This window comes from Gorilla gorilla, chromosome 5 (assembly GCF_029281585.2).
Source record: "Gorilla gorilla gorilla isolate KB3781 chromosome 5, NHGRI_mGorGor1-v2.1_pri, whole genome shotgun sequence".
Taxonomy (NCBI): domain Eukaryota; kingdom Metazoa; phylum Chordata; class Mammalia; order Primates; family Hominidae; genus Gorilla; species Gorilla gorilla.
Window position 1 is genome coordinate 140,411,730 of NC_073229.2, and position 23,878 is coordinate 140,435,607.

At 36.6% G+C, this 23,878-nt stretch overlaps 1 protein-coding gene across 1 annotated transcript in view; it reads left to right on the plus strand.

Moving 5' to 3' along the window:
• NT5DC1 (5'-nucleotidase domain containing 1) overlaps window positions 1-23,878 on the plus strand; it is a 146,241-nt gene that overhangs the window by 114,280 nt on the left and 8,083 nt on the right. The window contains exons 7-8 of the mRNA XM_004044564.5: window positions 8,697-8,871; window positions 10,677-10,774. Coding sequence (XP_004044612.1) covers window positions 8,697-8,871; window positions 10,677-10,774 — 273 coding nt within the window. The remainder of the gene's footprint in view (window positions 1-8,696; window positions 8,872-10,676; window positions 10,775-23,878) is intronic.

A 23,878-nucleotide genomic window follows, 5' to 3' on the forward strand; every position in this document is an offset into this window, starting at 1 on the left:
AGATGTGGCACAGACCTAGGAGGCTAGAGAGGGCTTTCCTATTTGTATAATACACTGTCTGGACATTGAACAAGTAATCCTTTGTGATTATAATCTTTATGTGTGTTCTGAAATGGATTGCTTCTAAGTGAAATACAACTCTGCATACTTTTGGCTTTATTAGTACGAAAAGATATCTCTGAAGAAACTGAGGATATCTGAACTAAATTAATTAAGGAAACAGTGCACTCTTGTGATAACATTTGATCTTTAAAATGCATATTCCTTTGAATACCAATCTAGTTTTTTAAGAAAAATCCAAAGTTTTTGAGTTGAGATTTAATGGGTGGCAGGGAGGCAGGGGAACAAACATCCCAGGATATTCGTTTTTTACTGCTATAATCACTCTGTATTTCAGCAATTGATTATTATTTTCAGTTTCTAAGCATTTCATATTTGAACTAGATGAGAACTGATAAGTATGTAGAATTTGCTTTAAGTACTTGTTAATTTTGGATTTCTTCAAACTGTTTAAAACATTTATGCTGACAAAAGCTTTTCATATATTTACATTTTGTAAATTTATATGCAGTAGAAACCTTTGAGTTATTTTTTGGAGGTGAAGAAAAACAATTTAGAGCCTGTTTACTTTTATTTCATCTGTTTCTAAAAGGATTTGTGAATATTTTATCTTGAATTGCATAGAGATAATAATTAAAATTGGGACTTTATTCCAAAGCATCTTGTTTAGATTATCTATTGCTCCATGGGATACCAACACGCAAAACTCAGTATTATGTCACTTATGGATTCTGGGCTTAGTTGGGTGCTTCTAAATGTGGGGTCTCTCCTGTGGTTGCAGTCAGATGTCAGTGGGGACAGTAGTCTTCTGAAGGCATGACTGGGCTGGATGTCCAAGGGGCTCACTATATGTCTTGCAGTTGAAGCTTTTAGCTCAACACTCAGCTGGGGCTGGCAGTTGGAGCACCTACAACACAAATTCTTCATCTAACCTATTCCTCACAGCATCTCAGGTAGCCTCAGATTGGTTGCACATCTTACATGGCACATGACTTCCAACAGGTAAGGAGTCGAAGCTGCCAGGCCATTTAAGGGCTACACCTGGAACTAACACAGGGTCATTCGCACTACATTCTATTGGTCAAAGCAGTAAAATAACCTGCCGAGATATAAAAGAATGGAACAATTAACTCCAACTCTAGACGTGTGAGGTGGGAGATATTGTTGTGTCCATCTTGGAAACTCAATCCACTTCACATCTTCTATAATGTTTTATATTCAATAAATTTAACATCTGTTCTATGTGTAGATCACATGTAGGAGAACATGAAAATGCCCCTTCAATTATAGTGAGCTACTAAAAACTAATGCTACTTTGAGAAGTGCACTAACAGGCACAGGATCCTGGCTATTTCACCTCTAGTGATAGGCTCCCTGCAAAAGGATCAGAAAGAGTTGTGTCTAGGTAAGTAGAAGGGGTGGAAGGGAATTCTTATTGGGGATTTTGTGCCAAGCACTATGAGATGGATACTTTACCCACACTACTTTTTTTTGTTTTTTAAGGGATGGGATATCTCTGTGTTGCCTAGGCTAGGCTCAAGTGATCCTCCCGCCTCAGCTTCCCAAGTAGCTGGGACTATAGGCACACATCACTGTACCTGGCTTTATTCTCCATAATTTAATGAGATTTTATAGGTGAAGAAATTAAGAATTAAAATTAAAATTTTTAAGTAAATTTCTCAAAAATCCTGATACTGTAAGTGGCAAACCACTTACAAACTTAGGATTCAAACTTAGGCCATTTGACTCCAAAGTGTGTGCTTTTTCTACCTTACATGCAAGAGTATTGCTCTCAAGGCTGAGAAATGAAAGTGAATGTGAAATAGTACACTGAAAAACATAAAACAGTTCATCAGGTCTTTATTCTCATATATATCCTTCTTATAAAGGAAATAAAAATAAGTTTTATTTTACTTAAAAAGATTTTTACTTAAAATGTTTTTAAACACAGACACAGATTTGAGCATTTTTATCAGATAACGTTAAATATGCATAATCTGGTTTTGCACTTCTAGCCGAAATAGTGAGGACCATGTTCTGCTAGGAGAAAAAAGGCTTTCAAAAAGCTGTCTGGTTTTATAGGGGTATTCTACTGAAGTAATTCTCAAAGTGTGGTTCTTGGACTGTCAGTTGACCAGAGAAATTGTTAGAAATGCACATCTTCAGGCCCCACCCCAAACCTACTGAATCAGAAATTCTAGGAGTATTTTTGAAAGCATTCTGGATAATTCTAATTTACCTTCATTTTGAGACACACTACTCTACTGAAAGTCTGTTTTTGAAATATCATATTCAAAATGCAAAGACATTTTAGAGGAGGAGAAACACTGTGGAAATGGGTGTTCATTGTGGCTAAAAAGTTATCTGCGTTGTGCACATGTACCCTAAAACTTAAAGTATAATTAAAAAAAAAAAAGAGTTATCTGGCTGGACATCACCATGGAGGCATAGACTCAAGCAACTCTAAGATTAAACGGTCCTTTGAAGCTGCCTGTTTCACAGGTTTGCAAATGTCTGATTGGCCAAGTGTATATCTCTGGGGCTCCACCAGAGGTCTCTAGGGTGGGGGGCATAGGAATTGTTAACATCATCATTCTCTGGACACACTTTCTTGTGAAAAGTGTCATCCAGAATAGAACCCAGTTATCAAGGTTTAGTCTGAGAATGATTAAAAGAGTGGAAATTATTGCTTTCCTGGTTCTGAACATTGTACTGATATTAATGTAGCTCTACAATCTAATCACCTAATTGGATAATACGGAGCACATGAATATAAGATGCCTAGGGTTATAAAGGAGGGACACATGCTTCTTACCCAGCTTTCTGGAGCAGAAATAGTTTTCCAGAAACATGATATCAAAAGTACATAGTAGTAACTAAATAAATTGCAAAACGTGGTCTCCAAACTTTTTATTTTACTTTGTCTATACTGTGGAGCCTAAGCTGACTGTAAGCTCTATATTTTGAAGTTGCTGACAAACAACAGCTCCTCCATTGTTATGCCTGTATGGCTGAGCTTTCAACCTGGTAAGATTACATCTCTCCCTATGAAATTGTACCTCACTGAGTCACCTTGTCGACTTTACAGGCTGTCCAGATGTTATTGTATGTGATTCTGTCATCAGATCCATCTGCTGACCCTCCCAGCTGTCAGCGTCCTCATTAAAGGATTTGTTATATTTTGAATAAAACCAGGCAGACCTTCAAAAACCTCTCTCCACATTTACGTTGTCTGTCCAGTAACCATGTCGGAAAGAGGAAACTAGATTCTTTTAGAATGATTCATTCTGATATCATAGGAGAAAAAATGGGTTGTAAACTGATGCCAACAGGGGAGTTGACTAGGCCAAGTGTAGACAATATGGTGTGGTGGGATTGTGGGTAAACTATTACAATACATATGTAATACTGTCCAAGGACATTAACATCCAAAAATTTTAAAATACTGCCGACCCAAAATCATATTTATAAACTGTATTCAGCCCAGAGTCAGGCAGTTTGATGGCTTTGGAGAGATAAAGGAGTCTGTTTGGCTTGTCTATACTCATTTAAACTGTTCGAATAATTTTTCTTTCAAAGAATTCCGTAATATACACTTTTTCCAGGAATCCTCCTTTCAAAGGAGGAATGAAATCCATCATTCTGTATTCACAATACTTAACTAAATCTAGAATACCATGCTTAATTGGTATAGTGTAAGAGTAAACATTTTAAAGATCATCAACCACAATGACATTTAAGATAACTGGCAACAGTTATTATTTGTTGATTACCTAATATGTACAAGGCTATACGTTAGGTAATAAAGATACTATAAAATTCAAAAGTCCCTGCCCTCTGAGAGCCTGTGATTTCCAATGAAGCAGGCAAAATACACAGAAAATAATAGTAAGAATTCTAGTTTTTGTATTTTAGGTCAACAAGTCTTAATCCTGGTAGCACATTAGGACTACCTGGGAAGCTTTAAAAAAAAAATACCAATGTTGTGGCCCTACCCCAAACCAATTAAATCAGGATTTTTGGAGTAGGGCTGGGATATGCAATTAAATTACAGATCTGGAAATCAGATACTGTTAAAATGTAAATTTTATATATTATGTTTTTCTCATATATTCTGTACTTCATTTCCCAGCTTTTATTTGAGAGACTTTCCAAGTATTATATTTAGCATATAGATTTTCACTTTATACAATCTAGATATTCTAGATTTCTTTATTTAATTATAAAATATTAGATATAAACCATATATTTTGTTATATAAACAGCAAATGTTTTAATAAATTTTAATTTTATTTTTTGCCACCTATAAATAAACAAAATAAATTTATCTCTTTTATCCTCCAACAAATATTTCAGTGTCTCTTAGCAAAGAAGTTTCTTGTTTTAAGAAAATTAATTATATCATCTCTACAGTAAGTACATTTAAACAGTTCATCGCTAGGCATTTTAGCTGTTCACTAGCGTGCTCTTATATAACTTGTAAAGGTTGTAAATATTTAAATCTCTTCTAAATTATATTCTGCAATGGAAACAACAGACCTTATTTGGAGGCTGACCATGGAAGTGTTAGCATCCTGGCATCTCTAGTCCCCTCGGACAGCAGCTTTGAAAATTCTGGCCAAAAATCATGCAAACAGTAGTGATACAGTTAACAAGAAAAAGCTTATTCAGTGATGATAGAAATAGTGATGTGGCACAGTTGTCTGTTAAACTGAAAAAAACTGTTTTTAATATTCAGGTTGTACTATATTTTTTTACCACGAGAGGTCCCTAAATCCTGTTTGGTGTATTCAGGCCATTTGATGTGCATATCAGACTGTTGCAACACTTTGGTTTTATTTCTGTCACTCTATATTAACCAGTTTTTTTTAACATAGGAGAGCTAAATTTTTATTCCTTAGAATCAGCTTGTTAAAAGAATTTCCGTTAAATCTCATCTGGACCTAGAAAATACCAGCATCAAAGGATTTAAGAGTGGTGGAAAAACCAGGAAAATAAGTTACATAAAGTGGCAGTGAAATAGAATTCCTTTAGAGGTTAAGTGAAAACACAGGCTTCTTTGTGAGTTAAGAACAAACAATACCACTCCTTTCCATCTTAGGTCTAAATTCCATTTTGTTCAATCAGTGTTAATTAGTATCATAATTAAACATGACTTTTTTCATAGGCTGCCTTAATCATACATGAATAATATTATTTTTATCACTTCAGTTTGGCTATATGGTACTAATCATACTCTTGCCTTGAATGTAAGGAAACATAAATGTTCCTGTGTCTGCTCCTGCACTAATTTAGGTATTCATACGTTGAATACTTGCTCCATGCCAAGCAGAAAGATATATTTCTTGCCTTTAGAAGTTTATCGTTTCTTTGGGGATATAATTTAATAGACAATTATAATCCATTGTAGTATGTTTAACATAACTCATTTGATTTAATACCTTGACTTATTTCAATAAAAAGATGTTTCTATTTGTATGATTATGTCTCCTATTCCTTTAATAATTGGAGGTTACAAGGAGGCAGAAATATTTTCTCCATGACAGTGATCTTTTGTAGTAAGAGCAACTCATAATCTACCATTGGGTATGTGTTTGTACAGGGCTTGTCTTTTTTAGTTTGTTCATTTCAGTCTGGCTTATGAACAAAACAAGGACATCTCTGTTATGACTTCAGAGAATAATTTTATCTGATTAAATTATTATATTGGTACTCTTTTGAATCAGACATTATTAAATAAGAGATACTAATGAAATTAACCTAGGTAAGAAATTTAAAATATTGTATTTAAATGCATATGCCTTGTATTTTTATTCCTTTGGAAATGTTAACAGTAGCTTTTTAATGGTAATTTATATTTTGATCACTAGATGGCACTAAGCACATATAGCTAAGAAAAAATAACTTTTTTCTCAAGTTTTCTGAAAGCAAGTCTATGTTTTCAGCATTACACACTATAAATTTTTTTCTTATGTAGCCCATAAAATTTTTCTTGCTACAAAAGCTTTGTTTTTCTAAGTGAAATAATCTCACATCTGACTCCCTTAGGTATAGTAAGTTACAAGAGAGACACAGCCTCTGAAATTAGCAGTCATCCACTCATCAAACTTCTCTATTCTTGGCCATTTAGATTTATTATTATCATCTGTTTCTTAAACTGACCTTTTCTTACTAGTACTTCCTCTTCGCTGGGAAACAGAGAATATATTTTAATTTTTTTAAAGGGCTATTATATAGCCTCTGGCATGTTAAAAATAGATCCTAGAGATTCACACACAGAAGTTCCTGTAGGGCAAAATATAAAAAGAGCAAAAACTTTGTTTTTGTTTTTGTTCTTCTAAATATTATTCTCATATTGCAAAATATTATTTCTTTTGTTAGTTTTGGTCTGGTTATGATATTCATGCAATATATTTTCTGAATCATGATGCTTTAAGTTGCAAATAATAAATATCCTTAACGTTTAAGCTATTAGTAAATCGAGTTATTTTACACAACCAGAAGTTGTCCAGAAGTTGAATGGTACTTCCAGTGGTGGTTAGAGTTAGTCAGTGACTTAATCAGAAATCCAGTGGTGGCCAGGCACAGTGGCTCATGCCTGTAATCACAGCACTTTCAGAGGCCCGAGGTGGGAGGATCACTTGAGCCCAGGAGTTTAAGGCTGCAGTAAGTCATGATCGTGCCACGCTGCACTCCAGTCTGGCCAACAGAGCGAGACCCTGTCTCAAAAACAGAAACAAAAGCAGAAACCCAGTGATGTCATCAGGGACCCAGGTTTGTTCCTTTCATATGTCCACTCCGCCATCTCTGGTATATCAGACTTGTGCCTTGTGTTGATGATAACCACTGCAGTTCTACATAGAATTTATAATCACGGGAAAGTCCAGTAGTAGAAGAGGGGATATTCCCCCCTTTATAGTTTTATTTTTATCAGTGGTATACATTACTTCAGGATCCTGCAGCAAAGTTCTCCTCAGGTCTCATTTGCCATGCCTGGGTCCCCAGCACTTCCTAAACAATTCAATGACAGGAGGAGGGAATAACTGTGCTAGGTGTAGACTGATAGAGACCCTTGCCCTTCCTAGCATCACAGACCCCCTCAGAGGAAGATGAAACCTGAAACAATATCAGAGCACTCCCCAGCAAAGAGGGAGATGGATGTGGGGAGGCAGACCACAATATTTGCTACCGTTTTTGTTTTTATTTGTTTGTTTTTGTTTCACTTAAAGACTCTTCTTCCTGGCCGGGCACGGTGGCTCATGCCTGTAATCCCAGCACTTTGGGAGGCAGAGCGGGCGGATTGTGAGGTCAAGAGATCAAGACCATTCTGGCAAACATGGTGAAACCCCGTCTCTACTAAAAATACAGAAGTTAGCTGGGCGTGGTGGCACGCGCCTGTACTCCCAGCTACTAGGGAGGCTAAGGCAGGAGAATCACTTGAACCTGGGAGGCGGAGGTTGCAGTTAGCCAGAGATCATGCCACTGCACTCCAGCTTGGTGACAGAGTGAGACTCTGTCTCAAAAAAAAAAAAAAAACTCTTCTTCCTGATGTCCTGATATTCTTGAAATATAACTGTCAAGTATTTCAAGTGTATCACACTGGAGAGAGTCACAGATATATCCCATATCTAGCTATTGCAGACTCTATCATTCAGTACAAGCTGTTTAACCTTTTTTTTCTTTTTTTTTTTTTTTTTTTTTTTTTTTTTTTTTTTTTTTGTCTATGCATGTGTCCTTTTCCTAACAATTAGAGAAAGTAAAATCTTGGATCCTTTTTATCTGCTTATTAGTTCTATCATGCTCTGAGAACAGTATTTCTAAAATGTGTTATGAATCTAGTAACATTTCAACTAAATCTGCAATTGCCTGCTAAGTACCCACAACTTTAAAGGCATTGGGTCAAGCACTATGGGTAAGTCTGGCCAAGACATCTGGAAACACTGCCACCATCTGCCCTGGAGCTCAGCCAGACCCCGTGGCCACTCTAAAGGGGCAGAGCAAGCAACCCCGCTTCAGTGATGCCAGTCATTCATTGTTCCCTGTCAAATACAGTGCCTTTTGGCCTGTTCTGGCCTATTTTGCACCGATTTTTCCATTTTGATATCTCAGCACTTCTCAGAGGCTATAGAATGGCTCCCCTAGTATAGATTCCATCTGAAATAGCAAACTGTGTCTCTGAGGAACTCATCGCCCTTCTTGGCTATTTATGCAAAAGACGTGATCCTGGTGCAATATCTGAGTGTTGATTTGTTTCTTGTCTGTATTCAGCAAATATTCATTGAATAATTAAAAGAGTATTTGTAACAATTGATATTTCAAATGTAAGGTTTTCTCTTACAGCATTTGAAAATGCTGATCATATTGTGTTTCTTGTGTTACCTGTTTTAACAGTTTATCAGTTCTTGTCAAATAGCCAGCGAATATTATCAACTAACATTTTCAAACAATATTGTGTTTTCAAGTAAAGAACTATTCTTAAAAAGCAAATAGTATTGGCATAATTGCTAGGTTGGTCAAACCTTGTTCTTATCCTTTTAGTTTTATCTATAGATTTGAAAGAGATTAACTTGTTAGAGAATATATTTAGTCAAAAAATGTTTAAAAAGAGAAACCTCATTGATATTTTTATTTTTCAGAAAACTGTGGAATATATTTTCCAGAAATAAAAAGAGATCCAGGCAGATATTTACATAGTTGTCCTGAATCTGTGAAAAAATGGCTTCGACAGCTAAAGAATGCTGGGAAAATTCTTCTGTTAATTACCAGTTCTCACAGTGATTACTGTAGACTTCTCTGCGAATATATCCTTGGGTGAGTGATGAGTCATTCAGTTTTCATTGCCTTATGAAATACAGATAGCAAATTAGACCAGGGCTTTTTTAAAAGTGTCAGCCATGACCATATCATTATTTTAAACAATGCTGAGTGACAAGTTGATTTTTTTTCTCATGACATACCTCAATCTCTGCTGACAGCAGCCCAACCAAGTACATTTTAGCAAAGCAATGTTATTGGGGACCAGTATGCTCATAGCTCACAGAATGTCCAGGTTTTAGGTTTTCTAGAAGGTGGTAAACGGTATATCCTTCAGTTTTCCATGAATTTGGTTTCTCATCTTTGGACGATGATTGAGGGACTCTGAGTTGTAGGTTATACTCCTCCACAGATACCTGGAGTACAGCCACTCTTTAGTCATTTCCGTGCAGAGCCGTGTATTTTACTGTTTAACACAGCCGTGATGGGATTGAATTCATGAGAATGAAGGCAGTATAACTGCATAGACTTTAAAGTAAGACAGACTTGATTTCAAGCCCCGCTCTGCAGTTTACTGTATTACCTGGGGCAGGTTTTATAACCTCTTTAAGCCTCAATTTTGTCGTCATAAAAATGGTACAGTAATTCCTTGTGGGTATGAGGGGATATTTAAATAGCATAATACAGGTAGAGAATTAGACAGGAATAGCTGATAGACTTCAGTGTGTAAATACTTATTCTTGTGGGAAATACCAGGAAATGTCTGTGGTCAAAGCAAGATTCTACATGAGTCATTAGGTCTCCCCTGATGTTTCCTCAAATTCCATCAAATACCGAATTGCCATGAGTATGGAGCAAGTTTGAGCCTTAAAACCTACCTTCACCAGCTTTTTTAGCATCATGATTTCCATGTTCCTTAGCATGTGTGGCTTTAGTTTCTTCTATGATATGCTTACAATCTGTGAGTAGAATTCCTGCTTTCTGAATAATATACAGGCTGATACATAATAATGCATCCTTTGGGTGAATTAAGGCTAAAGTCCTGGATGTCTTAGAAGGTGCCTCTCATAGAGACATTTGCTATCCTAGTAGTGGGCCCATGCTTTAAAATGAACAATCTGGATTTTAATTCCTTTTTTATTAGCATAGATAACCATAGTCTTTCTTCATCTTAATTTCTATGTATTGCTGTTTGGATTTGTAAAAGTATTCTAGAATGTTGGGTAAATACTGTTTCCCCCATTGTAATAGTGAGTCCTTCAGGAGAAGGGCTACCTTGCCTTTGCCATCAAAAGTAATCCTTAATATAATGCTAACTACAGATTTAAAATCATTAATTATTGTCATACAAAAGTTTCCACATTATAAGACTACACTGATTGTCAAATAAAGTGTCTTCTTCACATTTGAAGCACTCTCTGAAAGATGACCATGACTTGCTATAATGCTGCTTTCTGTGGGACCCATGTAACACACAAAATTGTTAACTCTTCAAGCTAACAAAGCCAGCCAATTTCAGGCCCCCAAATTTGAAGATAGATTTTCCAAATATTTCCAGCTGTTAGAAACTATTGAGTTCACTACCAAAGCCAGCTTGGTACCTAGAGTCTATGTGCTACTCTCTTTTTTTTCCTGATTATGTTTATACTTCAAAGAGTTGTCAGGAAGACTAGTACTCACCCACCTTCTATTTCCAGTGGAATGTTCACCTTAAAGTGTGTGAGAAAAATATAAAGCATGTAAAAGTTAGTCAAAAGATAAATGATGCTGTGGTAAAATAGATAAGCAAAGATCAAGTTCTGTTTTATATGGACCTTTTCTAATTCTTAAAATAAACTTATGAAAAATTGTGTTGCTTTTAGGAATGATTTTACAGACCTTTTTGACATTGTGATTACAAATGCATTGAAGCCTGGTTTCTTCTCCCACTTACCAAGTCAGAGACCTTTCCGGACACTCGGTAAGTTACATTTGGTTTCTTTCTTTTCCTATATACAGTTGGCTAACAACCTTGTGCAGAACACTGTGTTACATGCAATGCCATGTCTTCTTTCCTCTCATGGGGAAGAAAAAAGATAATAAACCTATGTTTGTATTAAATTTTATGCTACCACTTTATATCACAATTATTTCTTTGCATGTCAGTCTCTCCCCAACTTTAAAAATGAAGGGCATGAACTTCACCTTAGTTTTTAGGGCCTAAATAAATGCCTCGATAAATATTTGAAGGATGGATTACTTGTGATAAATCAGTCAAGTTATCTTCTAGAACAAAAGCGCCTGCGGAACACATGAGGATCATAACAAATGAAACATTCCTCTCTCTGGGGAACAGGCAAGCCCTTCCTGAAAGGTTATTTAGAATTGTCATTCATGTAGAAGAGACTGATAGGGAGAGACGTGGAATGAAAGGGATTTGCAGATGGAAAAGAATGATAATAGAGTGAGGTACTCATAGTAGGTGTTCTTGAAAGCTTCTTGAATAAATATATAAATGAATAAAAAGAAGAGCCTGATCCGGAATAGAGAAGTTATAGTTTTTGGGGAGTGAAAGACAGTGTTTTGATATCTGTTGTGTCTTTTATTTCTATTTAAGTAGTTTCAAATAAGCTCAATGATATATTAACATTTGAGGACCATTCAGAAGTTCTCTTAGGAGATGAACATCTAAAATAAATCCAGGATGGTTGGAAATTGAAACACACTTAATGGTTGCAAATGCACATAAATGTATAAAAGATTATTAACAAATAAAATTTATAGATCTACCTAGAAATCTAGCTGTATTTTAAACAGAATGATAAAATTAACATACATGCATATTATATGCAAAATATATATAAGTATCCACCATAATATATGATTTATAATTTTACTTTTGATTCATATGCTTGGCATTATATAACAACCTGGGCCAGGTGGGACTGATATTTAATATACATTTCTCTGCTTTCCCATGGCCACACACTACCCTGCTTTGAAATAAAATTTAAAATTTCCCAAAAAAGTGTTCATGTGAGTCAGATGGATTTAATACATTTATTTAATATGGTAATACAGTATTATTTACCTTGAACTTTGCTATTCAAAAGCCTGATTCAGTTCTAGGCATTTGATAGTAGCTCAGTACTCAGTGATGTGCTTATGAACAGTGAAATCTAAGTGAGGTTCATGGTAGCACGTGTCAAGCACCAAGGCATTTTCTGTGCACCAGACAGATGTGTGAACATGTGAGCACATCAGCAAGTGCAAGGGATGCTTATGGATTGTAGTACATGTCATGAAGCTAATAACCACCTTATGAGGTACAGTATATGGGGCAGGCCTCCTTAGAGTGGCTGGCCAGGGAAGCTCTGTCCAAAAAGGTTAGGTAAGGTGACTTGCAAGGCGAGCCCTAAGGGACAAGTGATGAGAAGAGCAGAGGAAGAGTGTTCCTGGCAGTGGATCAAATGAATGCCAAGGCCCAGTAGGAGAGTAGTTTTGTCACATTCTAGTAACAGAGAAGAGACCTGCCATTCTGGCACATGGTCATGGGGTGGGAGGGGGTGAAGTTAGGGAGGCAGGCACCCGCATAAGCAGTGGAAAGGGGTTTAAATTTTATTCCACAAGTAACCTGAAGCTGTTCCATTGTTTGAGGCAGAAGAGTGATATAAGAGACTACTTTGGCTGCTGGGTGGGGAATGGTTTGAGTGTGGGGAAGGATGGAAAGAAGAAGACCTGGCAACTGCAGCGTCCCTAGTAAGATAACTGTCGTGGTTTGGTCCAGAGCGACAGTACTGGAAATGGAGAGAGGTAGATATATTTAAATACATTATGGAGTTGGAAAACACAGAGGGCTCGGTGATACTTAAAGAAACAGCAGACGAAAAGAAAGGAGTAATAAACAATAACTTCCAGGTGGTTGATTTTTCTTTTTCCTCAAATGAGCAAGTGAGTAGATGGTGGTACCATTTACAGACTTGGGGAAAAATACAGAGGATAAAGTTGTGTGGAGTAGGGGTTACATCTGTTAAGAACTCATTTTTCAACATGTTAATTTTGAGATGCCTATGAGTTATGTAACTGTCACTATCAATTAGGAAATTGAATAAATATGCCTGGAGTCCAAGGGAACAAGTCTAGGCTCAAGATATGTATTGGGAGTAATCATCAGTTCATAGATAGGTATTCGAAGCCAGGGGATTATATGAAACCAAATATTGAGAGAATGTAGATAGGCAAAAGGCCTGGACCAAGCCCTGACATTCTCTAATATTAAAGATAGAGAAGAAAGAGTGCAGTGTGGCAGCAGATAGATTATAGTAGGGAAAACAGTAGAATACGTGTTCAGAAGCCAGAGGAAAGAGGAAAGGGTAGCCAGCTAGTCCAAGTGCTACAGAAAAAGTCCACTGAAATGAGGAAAGAGAAATCTTCACTGGGGTGGGCAAGATGGAGATCACTAGTGCCTCAGTGAACAGTTGCCATAGAGTGGTGGGATAGAAACTAAATTGCAGTATCTTGAGTAGTTCATTGGAGGTATGGAACCGGGGTATATGTGCAGCTCTTTCTAGAATTTTAGCTCTAAAGGCAGTCAAAGAATTGAGGTTTTAGCTGGAAGACAGTGTAGGATTAAGGGCATATTTTATTTTTTTAAGATCGAAGATACTGGAATATGTATATGTGCTGATGAGAATGATCTGCTGCAGTGCTTTTCAACGGTGGCAGTTTTGCCCTTCAGTGCAAATTTGGCAATGTCTGGAGACGTTTTTGGTTGTCGCACCTTTGGAGGGGGGTGGAGGCTGGGTGTGCTGCTAAGCAGCCTACAACACACAGGACAGCACCCCCCAACGACAAAGAATTATCTAGCCCCAAATCTCAGTAGTGCCAAGGCTAAGAAACCCTAGTCTAGTAGAAAGAAGTAGGTTGATGTTGTTTTTATATATTGGTTTAAAGTCTTATATAATAAAATCCTTGATATTAAGAAATAATCTGTTATCAAGGATTCTAATAATATTCTTATAATTAAACCAGAAAAAAATTTAAATGTTTTTCCCTACTTTACAAACTTACATTTAAATATATAAGTACCCAATAAATATTTGTTTTTATTTTTATTTTTGTGGGGTTTGCATATTTTGTTCCAAGAAAATCTATACCGCTTTTATACCCATAGTAGTATTTATGCCATTCCATAAGATTTTTATTAAAATTTCACACAAAGATACAATTAATGGAAAACTGCACGTTAAAAATATACCAAGTTTTTTTAACATATTGGAAATTATAAATGCATTAACTATGCTGACAATTTACAGCATTTTATGTAGTTTTTCTCAATTTAATTGAGAGTATACTGAGAAAAAGGGTGGAGTTTTTAAAAAACGATTACTTTAGAAGTACCTATCTTAAGACTTCTGTGCAATATTTTCTGTTAGTTGTATAGTACAATTGGATTTGAGGGCTGACATAATAATGATGTTTATCCAAACTATATATTTTTAAATATTATACTCATCAAAAGACTTGAAAGTCTTTTTGATTGAATTTATGGTATGGAAATATTAGGAATCTAAACTTTAAAAATAAGCACATCCTGATAATAAATATGCCATTTTAAAAAATTGTTTTACATTTTGGGTTGTATAAACACTTAGTTTTTTAATTTCTACTTTCTCTAATTTGTATTTCATTTATTTTTTAATTGACAAGTAAAAATTATATATTTATGTTGTACAACATGATATTTTGATATATATATACATTGTAGAGTGGCTAAATGATACTATTTAAGTAGGTATTACCTCACATTATCATTTTTTGTGTGTGTGGTAAGAACACTTAAAATCTATTCTCTTAGTAAATTTCAAATATACAATATATTATTTTTAACTCTACATTTTGTACAATATATTTCTTGGATTTATGGATTTATTCCTCCTACCTGAAATTTTGTGTCCTTTGACCAACATCTCCTAATACCCCTACCCCTAGCCTCACATAACCACCGTTTTACTTTCTGATTCTATGAGTTTGGCTTTTTTACATTCCAAATGTAAGTGAGATCATATGGTATTTGTCTTTCTGTGCCTGGCTTATTTTGCTAAACATTGTGTCCTCCAGGTTCATCCATGTTGTCACAAATGACAGGATTTCTTTCTTGTTAAGGTCAAATAGTATTCCATTATGTATATATACCATATTTTCTTTATCCTTTAATCTGCTAATGGACATTTCGGTTGATTTCATATCTTGACTATTGTGAATAATGCTGTAATGAACATGGGAGTGCAGATAGCTCAACATACCAATTTCACACATTTTGCATATATACTCAGCATTGGAGTTGCTGGATCATATGGTAGTTCTATTTTTAATTATTTTGAAGAACCTCCACACTTTTTTCCGTAATGGCTAAACTGATTTACAATCCCACCAAGAATGTACAAGGATTCCCTTTTCTCCACATGCTCTTTAACACTTATCTTTTGTCTTTTTGATAATAGCCATTCTAATAGGTATGAGGTGATATCTCATTATGGTTTTAATTTGTATTTCCCCAATGCTTAGTGATGTTGACCACTTTTTCATATAACTGCTAGACATTTGTATATCTTTTTGAGAAATGTCTATTCAGGTCCTTTGCTCATTTTTTTAATTGGGTTATTTGTTTCCTTACTATTGAGTTGAGTTCCTTTTGTATTTTGGATATTAACCCCTTATCAGATGTATGGTTTGCAAATATTTTCTACCATTCTACAGATTGTTTTCACTTTGTTGACTGTTTTCTTTGTGGTTGTGTAGCTTTTTAGTATTATGTAATCTCATTTATCTATTTTTGCTTTTGTTGTCTGTGCATTTCGGGATATAGCCAGAAAGTCTGATAAAAATTTCATTTTAACTAGCAGTCTACTGTGTTTCATTCTCTTCTGTGGTTTTAGAGATGAAAAATCTGGATTGATGAAGCAGGACCCAAAGTCCTACCAGTCTCTGTAATGAAGACTGTAAAGTGCTTAGCAATCTCAGCGTATATAGGATTTCATGCTTTTTGTACAGATATTTAGAAAAACTTACCTCATTTTGTCCGGGAGCAGTGGCTCACGCCTGTAATCCCAGCACTTTGGGAGGATGAGGCAGACGAATCACCTGAGGTCGGGAGTTCAAGACCAGCCTGACCAACATGGAGAAACCTCGTCTCTACTAAAAATACAAAATTAGCCGGGCATGGTGGCACATGCCTGTAATCCCAGCTACTAGAGAGGCTGAGGCAGGAGAATCGCTTGAACCTGGGAGGCAGAGGTTGCGGTGAGCCAAGATCGCGCCATTGCACTCCAGCCTGGGCAACAAGAGTGAAACTCCGACACAAAAAAAAAAAAAAGAAGAAAAGCTTACCTCATTTTTATCACATCCAGGAGGGCTAGATATCTAAGGTTCTTTCCAGCCTTTGTTTTCTAGGCCTCTGATTTAAAATATTTCAGTGGAAGAAATATTTTTTAGAATTAAACCAAAATACTTTATTCTATTTAGAATGCAAAAAAGATTGTGAGAACAATTACTAATTACAGGACTATACTGCACATATTTTAAAATCCCTACTTCATTACATTCTCTATTATGTGTCTATTCTGCTGCTGATTCTGATTCTTCAGCTACCTCTAACTGCTTTACCTCCATTTCTGCTACCTTTCTCTTTTAATGTTGATATTCCCTAACATTCTGTATTTGGCTCTCCTTTCTTCTCCTGTTGTCCTTCAGCTCTCTACCACTGGGAAGCTTTTAACTATCATCTATATACTGATGGTTGACATTTCCTTGTCTCTGGGCTTCACATTTCTCTGACCTTCAGAAGCCTATTTCTATCTGTCTTCTAAAATCTTCACATCCCACAGCCCCAGGGTGGCAGGAGAGTTGATGTGCTTGCAACAGCTCATTAAATCCCCATCCCATTTTAGCATGCCCCTCTTCCCATATTCGATAATTACATTTTAGTTACTTTTCCAAGCACAGACTTTAACAAAGCTAGTAAGCAAAAACCACAATTACTTTTGCACTACCCTAAAAAATCAGTCATCCTCATTTCTTCCCTCCCTTTTAAGTTGTCCTTCTGTTTTCTCAGGTTTGTCCTCAGTACATTCCCACCACTGCCTGTATCATCCCTTGTGTGAAATGGCACAATATTTAAGTCATTGCTCCAAATGGTTAAAGTAAAGTTAATGCAACTGAGCTTGCTAGGATGGAAGGCACAGCGAGCCAATCACGAAACACAGCATGGCCTTAGCGAGTCGCACAGGTTTGACGTCAGCTGTTGTCATGGTAACAGGGGCAAGGATGCTGATACCAGTGTCAGTCAGGACTGAGCTCCTCCCTCCAGTCTGATTCCTGCCAGTGCTTAAGGATGTATGGAGGGGAGAAGCGTCTTCCAAGCAAAATCTTCATCCTCTGTTCTCTATCACGTGCAGTGCGTCACCAGATCCTCGCCAGTGCAGAGGGTGGGGATACGGGGGAATCTCTGACTTGCAAGATTAAATTATCATTGGAGATGGAACGTGCCAGCCTTGTTCATCGCAGTGTCGCCAATGCTGCTAGCTCAGTTCCTGCCCCTGCCCGCCATTGGGAGAATCATGAGCCAACTCTCTCTCTCTCCCTCTCTCTCTCTCTCTCTCTCTCTCTCTCTCTCTCTCTCTCTCTCTCTCTCTCTCTCTCTCTCCCCCTCCCTCCCTCCCTCCCTCTCTCCCTCCCTCCCTCTCTCCCTCTCCCTCTCTCCTCTCTCTCTCTCTCTCTCTCTCTCTCGTCCCTTGGCCTTAGCTGTCACCAATACACTGACTCTGACTCCCAAATCTTTCCCTGAGACCTGTTTTCCTGAGTCTCATACGCAGTTCCTCCTCCACACTAGGCAGCTCCACTCAGTGTTCTGATATCAAGCTTGAGATTCTCCTTCCGCCTAGAAACCAAAAACAACCAAACATGCCGGTCACCTTGTGTGTATTCTTTACTTAACCATCCATTAGAATTCTCCAGCTAATAACCTCCGTTGTCTTCACCCTTTTACCTCCAGTATGCTATGCATTAAATCCTGCTTAATATACCTGGAAATCTCTCATCTTTGTCCTCCTCTCCCTTTCCACTAGGCCATCTAACCGCTCCCCAACCTCTCTTCACTTTTCATTAGCACAGACTTCTATTTTTGAGTTCTTTAAAATTTCCCACATCTTTTTTTATTATTTACTTAGGCACAAATATATTTAATCACATGCACACAGTATCTCATTGGCTTCCATTCCATATAGCATCCTAAGGCTAATTGTACAATCTGGTTCCTAAATTACCTTTCCATCTTCCTTAACTCTATCTCTATAAAAGTACCCTTTACTCCTACTGAAATGATTGCCTTTTATTCTTATATCAAGTTTTTGTTCTCGCTATTCTGTCAACATCAGTGTTTCTCAGACTTTAATGTACACGTGAATCACCTAGAGATCTTGTTAAAATGGAGATTCTGATTCAGAGGCCCTGGTGAAGCCTTAGATTCTGCATTTCTAAATAACTTGTCTGGTGAAGCAGATGCTACTGGTTGGAAGATCACACTTTGAGTGGCATAGATATATGTAGAATGCCTTCTCCCTTTCCTCTCTGGTGACTTCCTACCTCTTATTTAAGGTCAAACATACAAATCACACCTCCTTTGTGATACCTTCCTTCTGCAGCTCCAGTCAGAGCTGTTTCTTTCTCTGTATTGTTTAGTGCTTTCACTTGGCTACAGTTGGGAAATTGTCTGCTGAACTTTGTCACCGGATGTTAGTGCTGAGGGGTGCAGCTGTGTGCAGGAATCTTTCTGTCTTTAGCACAATTCCAACAACATTAAAAGCTACCCGAATGAAGGAGGCTGAATCCATCTGCGAACTAGTCAACCCCATCTCTACTAAAAGTACAAAAAATTAGCTGGGCCTGGTGGCAGGTGCCTGTAATTCCAGCTACTCAGAGGCTGAGGCAGGAAAATCGCTTGAACCCAGGAGGCAGAGGTTGCAGTGAGCCGAGATAGCACCATTGCACTCCAGCCTGGGCAATAAGAGCGAAACTCCATCTCAAAAAAAAAAAACTATGAATGAATGGTAAATCCCCCCCACAAACCAAAGTAGATAAGGGTAAGAATCACACTTTTTCTTTAATAGTATAATTTTCCTGTTATAGCCCTCAACACAAGCATTTTACTAGACATTTTACTTGAAAAATGTCTTACCTGTCCATGCCAAGAAACAGAGAAAGTATGTATGAAAATGAACAACTGGAGAAAAAAAAGTCTAGCCCAGAATTGAGGAAGAGATTTATAAAAGTAAATATGAACTGTTTGGTCAAATTTACGTATATACAGAAAGGAATCCTAGAAATAAAAATTGTAAATATATTTTTAATCATAATTCATTATTTAGTAACCTCTAACAAGTCAGAGATTGCCACCAGAATATAAGCATCCTTAGGGAAGAGATGTTTAGGGCAGAGACTTGAGCCATCTCATTCACTGCTATATCCCTACTGACTAAAACAGTCTGTGAAATATAGTAAAAATGAAGAATGAGACGAGAAAGAAAATGAATTGTATTTCTAGCTCAGATTCTGTTTGACTCCACCAGGCTGTGCAGATCCTGTCATGTTTGTAACTTTTTACTTGTAACAGAAAAACATTGGCAACAACCCACATGTCTATCTATAGAGGACTATTATTAATAAATAAATAATAGAACATGTGTAAAATAGAATGAAATGCACATATTTTAAAAGGAGGTAGATTACACTGTGCTAGCTATAAAATAGTTTAAAAATAGCAAGTTGCGGAGCCTCATGCAGATTATTCTAATATTAGCATTTAAAAGCATTTTAAAATTATTAGTATTATATTAGTTTGCTAGGGCTGCCATAACAAAATACCACAAACTAGATAGCTTGAACGATGTATTTTATTTCTTTGCAGTTCTGCAGGCTGTGAAGTCTGAAACCAGGTTGTAGCAGGATTGGTTTTTTCTAAGGCCTCTCTCTTCTTGGTTTGTAGATGGTTGTTTTCTGCCTGTGTCTTCACATAGTCTTTCCTCTGTGTCTATCTGTGTCCTAATCTCATCTTCTTAAAGGAGACTCTATTGGATTAGGTCCACCCTGAGAGTCTCATTTTAATTTAATCCAGCCTTTAAAGGCTCCATCTCTAAATAGTCACATTCTGATGTACTAGGGGTTATTATTTTAACTTATGATTTGGGGAGAAACATAATTCAGGCCATAACAAGTATATACATATACTGAAACTCATCAAATTATATGCTTTAAATATATTCCATTTATTGTATGTTGATTATGTCTCAACAAATGTGTAAAAACATGGAGGAAAAGAATATACTCATATTCGTATTTGCTTTTATATGCATAAAAGAGCAGAGGAGGTGAGTGCATACCAGATAGAGTTCAAAAATAAGACTTAAAAAACATGTAAATATATTACTGATTCAGAAAAAATCTCATAAATGCATATTTTTAAACATTAATAAAGTAGTGACACCAAGTGCTTGGGGAGTTTAGGGGAGGCAGCAGTCTCTGTGAGTTGAGGTTACTGCTTCTGGCCTACAAAACTTCTCACAGGTTCTGCTCTCTGTGGTAAGTTTTGCTTAGCTTTATTCAAGGCTGTCAGTCTAGCCTTGACTGTATCATTGTCCCATATCTACTTTGTAACGATTATACTGTCAAAAACTTTACTGTTTTTTAAACTCGTCTTGTCCATATGTTCTTACAATAAGAAAATAAAAAGATATACTTCATTGTAGTAAGACATAGCTATATTTAGGAATAAATTACAGTTCCCAAGACAGCTTTAGTTTTATTTATTTGCCTAAATTGATGGCTCCTCCATCTCTTTAACCAACCTTCATTTGTTTCTTAACTTCATTAGGTCAGTTTTTTGGTAGTTTGTAGGCTAAAAGAAAAGATTTGAGCTTTGTTCTCCTATGAGTTTTCTCCTTTATAGTTATTTTATAACCCAAACATCTATTAGTGATTAAGTTAAAGGGTTTGAGGAATAATTTGTATGTCTTGTAGAACTTTGGTATAGAAAATTGCCCTAATAATATATTTTTATAGAAAAATGTTTTCAATTAATACATTTTACCTAACTGTTAAGATTGCTTTAAATTAAAGCTGGGACAGTGGAATTTTAGGAAAGTAATACAGGTTTGCTGTTTTATGAAATAAAGCTTTTTATCAGTGAATTTGAGGGACATTGTGAAAATAATAAACTATAACATTCAGTTCAAAGGGCATTCTAAAGCCCTCCTTCTTTTCTTCATTCATTGCTGACCTGTTTTCAATATATATGGAAGATTGTAACAGCACTAAATTTGAGCCTTATATAAAGATGTCATAGGAGGTTGGCTGAGGCTCCATCCTAAGTGAGAATTGTTAGTTTGCAGGTGTCCTCAGGGATGCCAGATAAAGGTTTATTCTGTGCTTTAGTTGTTTCCTGTTTGTGGCAATACCATGGGACACATTCAGGTCCAGGAATCCAAATTCGGAAATGCTCTCTGGGAGTATCATCTTTGTCTTCTAGCACCAATTTGAAATCCTTTGGAATAAGGAGGCAAAGTGCATTCTTGTCCTGGCTCTTATTATAACATTTCAGTGACTTTGGGCAGATTCCTTAACTTTTTCAGATATCAGTTTATTCATCTGTAAATTGAAGGGATTATAGCTAAGACTTCTTAAACACTTACTTTGTGGCAGACACTTTTCCATGTGCTCTATTTTTATCTGTATTAATTTATTTACACAACCACTCTGTGAGGTAAGCATTGTTATTATCCCCATTTTAAAACTGTGGAAGCAAATTATCATCACCATCTATCCCCTTTGTCTTGTTTATTTTTTTCTATATCTTCTAACGTTTTCTTTATCTTTCTATATCTTATAACTGGTTTTTTTTTGTTTTTTTTTTTGAGACGGAATCTCATTCTGTCATCCAGGCTGAAGTCCAGTCTGCAATCGCCACCTCCTGGGTTCAAGCAATTCTCCTGCTTCAGCCTCCCGAGTAGCTGGGACTACAGGCACGCGCCACCATGCCCGGCTAATTTTTTGTATTTTTGGTAGGCACAGGGTTTCACCATTCTGGCCAGGCTGGTCTTGAACTCCTGACCTTGTGATCCACCTGCCTCAGCCTCCCAAAGTGCTGGGATTACAGGTGTGAGCCACCATGCCTGGCCCTTCTAACATATTTTTAATTATACTTTTTAAAATCAATATCCTCATTGTACTCTTTGCGGGACACTGTTTTTTGGGTTGGGGTGGGGGTTGTTTGTTTTTAGACAGGGTCTACTTCTGTCACCCAGTGGGGAGTGTGGTGACATGATCTCGGCTCACTGAAACCTCTTTCTCCGGGCTCGAGCTATCCTCCCACCTCAGCCTCTCAAGTAGCTGGGACTACAGGTGTGCAACCCCATACCCAGTGAATTTGTGTATTTTTTGAAGAGACTGTGGTTTCACCATGCTGACCAGGCTGGTCTTGAACTACTGGACTCAAGCAGTCTGCCTGCCTCAGACTCCCAAAGTGTTGGGATTACAGGTGTGAGCCACCACACCCAGCCTACATTTTTAAATATTATGTAAAAATAGAGATTTATGTAACTATTTTTGATTGACCTTATAAAGAAGTACAGTGCACTATCTAAATAATGTAAAAAGTGTTTATTTGGGTTTATAAACACTGTGCTTGAAACTTTCCTGAGTTTGTTCCTCTGTACTGTACAGCTTCCACCTCAGTTCTGTGGCTTTCACAGTCCGAACAGGCTGTCTACTGCAGGAATTAATAATTCTCTGAGTCTTGCAGCTTCCTAGCTGTGGAGGCTCTGCCAAAACCCGCAGCCTCAGCTGCCCTTGTAAATTAATTATTCCTTAAGGCAGCCTCCAGTATAGAGGCTGGAAACAGGGAGGGGAGGTAATGTTTGTATAAAGTGAATTTTTTGTTTTGACTTGATTTGGGTTTTTTGTTTTTTTTTTGCTTCCTATTAGATTACTGAGTCTCAACATTTAAGAAATTATAATACTGTGGATTTTTTTAAATTTTTCATAAGTAGTAGAAAGATTCTCTTCCCGTTATCCTTGCAAAGTGGGCATCTACATATCAACTGTGAGTCTTTTCAGAAGTATTTCTGTAAATTATTCATTTCCAATTGCCATCAAATCCACATTATTTGCATAGTAAGACATTTCAGTAAATAAACAGACATGAGAAGTGATCACTTTTTACTGTGTTTCTCCAGGAATATGCTGAATCTTCTTAGACCCTTTTAATGTTAGGCTAGTACATGATTTTGGCTTCCTATCTATTCTTTCTTAAAAGAATAGTGGGATTTTCATTTGATTTTGCAGAAGAATTTTTAAATGACTGCTGAAATGGCAGCAAGATAGGCATAAATATTTATTGAACATAAGCTGCTAGCTGCTATGATTTGGCTGTAATTATCTATAAATGTAGTTTTAGAATTTTGTTTAAAATATCTGAGGTTATGCAGAAATGCACCTTATTATTGTGACATTATTTGACTCATTTTTGTAGTAGAATGAATAAATTATATTTCATTTCAGTTATAATGACCAAACTTTAATTTGTAAATCTTAAATTCTCTAGTACCAGATTCAAGATGTTTTTTGTTATAAACTAAGCGGAGATTTAATGTTGTTGTCTGTGACTTTTACATATAGTTTCTTTAGGGAAAATTAGATTTTAGTTAAAGGTACTAACATTGCCAGAGATGTATTTTTAATGACTGACATAACCATCTTTGCCTTCTTTCTAAACCCTTTGTTTTCTGCCTGTCCTACTCCAGGGTTGATTTACAATAAAGCCAATGAAGCTTAAGCTTTAAGACCCCCTCATTTATCTCTTCCAAATCCTAGCAGGGACCATGGTAATTTTGTATTAATTCTGTATTTGTTCTCTTAAAGAGGACCCTTCTAATTATATAAGCTTCTGTATACACAACCTCTGTATCCAGCATAGGATTGTATCTCATAAGATTCTTCTTAGTGGCACAGCAAAGAGGACCAAAAAAGTGGGGGG